Source organism: Pinus tabuliformis, chromosome 9, assembly GCF_031772625.1.
Source record: "Pinus tabuliformis cultivar Carrire ecotype Pingquan chromosome 9, CPIR1, whole genome shotgun sequence".
Taxonomy (NCBI): domain Eukaryota; kingdom Viridiplantae; phylum Streptophyta; class Pinopsida; order Pinales; family Pinaceae; genus Pinus; species Pinus tabuliformis.
In genome coordinates, this window is record NC_142307.1 from 1,705,405,141 (window position 1) to 1,705,409,622 (window position 4,482).

The following is a 4,482-nucleotide window of genomic DNA, read 5'->3' on the forward strand; positions in this document are numbered from 1 at the left end:
TAATCTATATTTATTAGTATTCCAATATTATTAAATATAAAAAGTCCTAAATTATTGTTATTCTTAGAATTTAGTATCGTTGGGTAATTGTATAATAATTTCCATCTAATGGTCCATTGGTAAAATATATATTATTTTATTTATTATTTAAATATAATGGCCCATAAATAATTCATATTTAATAAATAGTCTATATTTACTTAATAATTTAAAATTCCAATTATAGTATTCTTGTTAAATCTTTTTTACATTAGGTAAATACCATAATTTGAAGTATATGTTTATTAATGAATGTATATCTATAAATTAACTAACTCAAACTAACTCAATACTATTGGTATATCCTATATTTATTAATAATAATTTCTATTTTTCATTTAAACCTAATGGTCCAATGGTAAATTAGATTCCCTCTTATAATTAATCTAATAATTTATATTCTTTAAATGATCAATATTTATTGAATAATCTGTTATAAAATTATTAAAATTAACTATGTCATTAGGTAAATATATTAATACCTATAAGGTTTAAAAAGGATTTCCACTGATTAAATAAATAAGAAATTAGTTAAAGGAAATTTCAAATCTAAAGGTATAGTAGAATTAAATATAAATGCATAAATGATTGAAATTATGGAAATAGAGATCTAAACTATTTTTATTATACCCAATAGTATCATACATAGGATAAGGTTAATACAATAATTAGCCCGAAATTAATTTAAAACCTATTCATAACTCAAACCCCCTATAATAATAGGACTAAACTCAAAGAATACTATAGGAAGCAAGGATTAACGGGGAGAAAACCCGGGAAGAAGGGAGGGACCAACCGCCAAAAACAAAACTAAGGAGAGGGAAGACACAAACCCTAAGACAATAACAAAAGGGGAATGAGGTTAGGAAGACAAAGTTGGACCAGCAACTGTAATCTTCCAGCCATCATCCCTATTAAGATTGTTCGGTCTCTTCTCAATCTCCAGGGCCTCTCTGAATTTGCGATGGTTTAATTGGTTTAATTTAATATTTATTTATTTAATTTCTTGATTCCATTATTTATTTGATATCTCACTAGGAAAATTATAACAAGTATGATAAATTGTTATTTAAAAAAAATTCAAATAAAAAAATTAAAATAAATCAACAAATAAAAAAGACATTAAAAAATAAATAAATAAATATGAAGAGTAAATAATTACCAATAAAAATTAATAACAAGGGTATACAAATAAAGGTCAAAGTGCTCTTAAACAACAATAATAATAATAGCCATAAATAAATAAATACTAATACATAAATAATACTTTTATTTTTTATTTTTTCTTTTACCACATGGTGAATTAGTAATTGTCAGGGCTAATTTATGGGAGACCCAAGATCAAACCTCATAGCTACCACTATAACACCAAGAGTATAGCTAACCACCTGCAGGTCGGGTATACTAAGTTCCTATGATTTTAGCAAGAGCACACTCAGTAGGATGGACATAAAAAAGAAAAAGTCGAGACAAAGAGGGACAAAGAGGAGAGGGTGGGAATCCAATAGCCGCTAATTTTCTAGCTGTCGTCCCTATTAATGTTATTAGAAGACTTCTCAATCTCAATCGCTTCCCTAAACTTGCCATGATGAAAATGAGAGATGCTTCCTAAACTTGCAGTGATAAAAATGAAAGATTTTTGCGACGACCTTAGCATCCATCAATGCATATATGATGCTTGGCCTTCAATGCATATATGATGCTTGGTCTTCACTGCATGTTCAGCTAAGCCTCCTCAATGCATAAAAATGAGAGATCTTTGCCACGACCTTAGCCTCCTCAATGCATAAAAATGAGAGATCTTTGCCACGACCTTAGCCTCCTCAATGCATATATTGCAGTGATAAAAATGAAAGATTTTTGCGACGACCTTAGCATCAATGCATATATGATGCTTGGCCTTCAATGCATATATGATGCTTGGTCTTCACTGCATGTTCAGCTAAGCCTCCTCAATGCATATATGATGAATGCATATATGATGCTTGGTCTTCCGTGCATGTTCTGCCAAAGATTTAGTCCTCCCATGCTTGATATGGGCAGCATGTTCTTTAATCTTTTGGTTAATAGACCGCCCTGTTTCGCCAATGTATGAGGTCTCACATGAACACATGATGACATAAACACCTTTCAAATCCATAGGGTTCACTTGGTCCTCGCTGGTCAAATTTATCTGTTTCCATCTAAGAGTTAGGATGGCCTATCTTCCTATTTAACCTTCTTTTGTGATCTGTCTCTTTTTCTTATCTTAAAAATGAACCACACTTGCTAGTTTAAAATACGTCAACCAAACATTGACAATGTAACTTTTCCCAAAAATCTTCATCAATTAACGTGTCAACCAAACATTAAAAATGTAATTTTTCCCAAAAATCTTCATAAATTAGCAAATTATAAATGAGGAAAACTTTGAATTCGAATAAACTACCCTTATTATTATATATAAACATAATACTTATCCCAACCAAATATTCTATTTTTAAATCACTAGGGTCCACATGTTCCAAGAGAGAATCATCATTTTATTTTTGACGGACATGCATGACATATGTTGACATACAATAAATCCTGTTGTGTTTCAAAACGTTCAGATGGTTAACGGTATGACAGAAAATAATTTTAATTTAGCGCCTTCGATGGCAAATGAGACCAAATAAGTATTTTTAAGAGCCAACGAACAGGGACGCTTTATTGGAAGGAAATCGCATGGAAGCGCTGGGAATTATTTTATGGTTGTCTGGAGCATTCAGCTGGAAGCTGATAATTGAATCTGGCCGGATCTTCGCAGTAATCGTAAATTAGAAAATTACTGCGAGCCCACTGTAATTGTGTTTGTTGGGCATCGGTCAAGTTCTCATAAGCTGGCTGATTCCACCAGTTACTGGCAGTATTAGCCGAACACTGGGAGGAGTTGTCACTGCCTGTCCATTCGCATACGTCTGCTGTGAAATTTCCGTACGAAGCCACAAATGGTGCGTAAGACCAATCGATTTTCACCTGTCCCCCTTCAGTCGCCCAATAATCTCCGTCCCATATGCTGGAGTACACTCTCATCGCCTGCCCGTTCGCGTAAGGCACACCTATGTCTTCATTGTTCCCAAATACTCTGATAGGTTGTCCATCTACAAAAAACCTGAAACGAAGATATCAGGTGAGATCAAGATGGATTCATCACAATAGAAAAACAGATTAAACCATGCTCAGAGGAGGAGGTAGCTTACACAATTTGCTCGGGGTTCCAGAGAATTGAGTAATTGTGGAAATCTGCTGTGGGATCGAACCATAAATAGAATTCTTGCTCCCTATTACCTGAACCATTTGTATAGATGTTTGTATGGAGAATATATGGCTGACCAGAAACATTTCCTAGAAATTCAATATCAATTTCGTCGTGCCTGTCGCCTGTCGAAGATAACTGCAGCGTATTTTCTCCGTTCGTTAGAGAACATTATAATAGCGAGAATGCTATGAATTTTAAGGTAATTTTATATGGATTTAAGATTTCGATATCGGATGGATAGGAGTTGCGTGAAATCAATGGATCCCAAAAATTTTCTCACTATCCTCCATAATTTTTGCCTATCATATGCTAAATTATTCCCAAAATTTACTATCAATTAATGACTTTTCTCAATAATTTCCCTCTATCAAATTACAAAAATTCCCAAAATAATTTTACGTGAATATTGGAATATTATTGAATATAAATTTCGCAAATTTATCTCACATAGAATGTTGTAACCGTTCCAGCAGAATTTTTGGGCACCAGCTTCATAAACATATCGACGCTTCCAAACAAAAATTGTGCTTTGGATTGAAATGCCGAGCCTAATTAAACAATACCCAAAAAATATCTGCTGTTATTCTATGCTTGATAGTATATTATCACAGAAACATAAAGCAATAAAAAGCTAACAATACAGTTATATATCAATAACATTAGAATACCTGAAGCATTATTGAGAGAAAGCTGCAATTCCTCGCCGTTGTCGAATATGTTGACGTTGTTATAACCCCATGTTATATCTATATCATTGTAAAAGTTTGCATGGACTGTGGGATATATACCAGTACTGCATATTATAACAATCGTAAGAATTAGATGGAGATAGCCAGATAGATTTGGAGCCTCCATTGATGATATATTGTTGGATAGGTATTGAGGATACAACAGTTGCAGACTAATCTAATTGACTGCCTATTTGATTTGGGTTTGCAACAGAATGAATAGGGATTGAAGAACTTGTTTGCAGATGGATCATGTCTGGACAATTATATAGGAAGGTTATAAGTGTAATTGTTTTGTAGGCTGTTGAAATCATGAACTTCTCTGAAAGGAATCAAATATACATTAAAAATTATAATCCAGCTTAGGCAGGGTAGGCTGTCACGCAGTTTAGCCCATGACGACTCTCGCTCATGAACCATGCAGGGGAGGGTTTG

The 4,482-nt window shown here is 33.2% G+C and overlaps 1 protein-coding gene across 1 annotated transcript; it reads right to left on the reverse strand.

Moving 5' to 3' along the window:
- Positions 1-2,766: 2,766 nt before the first annotated feature.
- Positions 2,767-4,174, reverse strand: LOC149155460 (xyloglucan endotransglucosylase protein 7-like). Its single transcript, XM_089441610.1, has 4 exons — positions 3,988-4,174; positions 3,767-3,867; positions 3,261-3,454; positions 2,767-3,172 (listed from the first exon to the last, which is right to left on the reverse strand). Exons 1-4 carry the CDS (start codon positions 4,172-4,174, stop codon positions 2,767-2,769), a joined length of 888 nt encoding a protein of 295 aa, XP_089297736.1.
- Between the last annotated feature and the right edge of the window lie 308 nt (positions 4,175-4,482).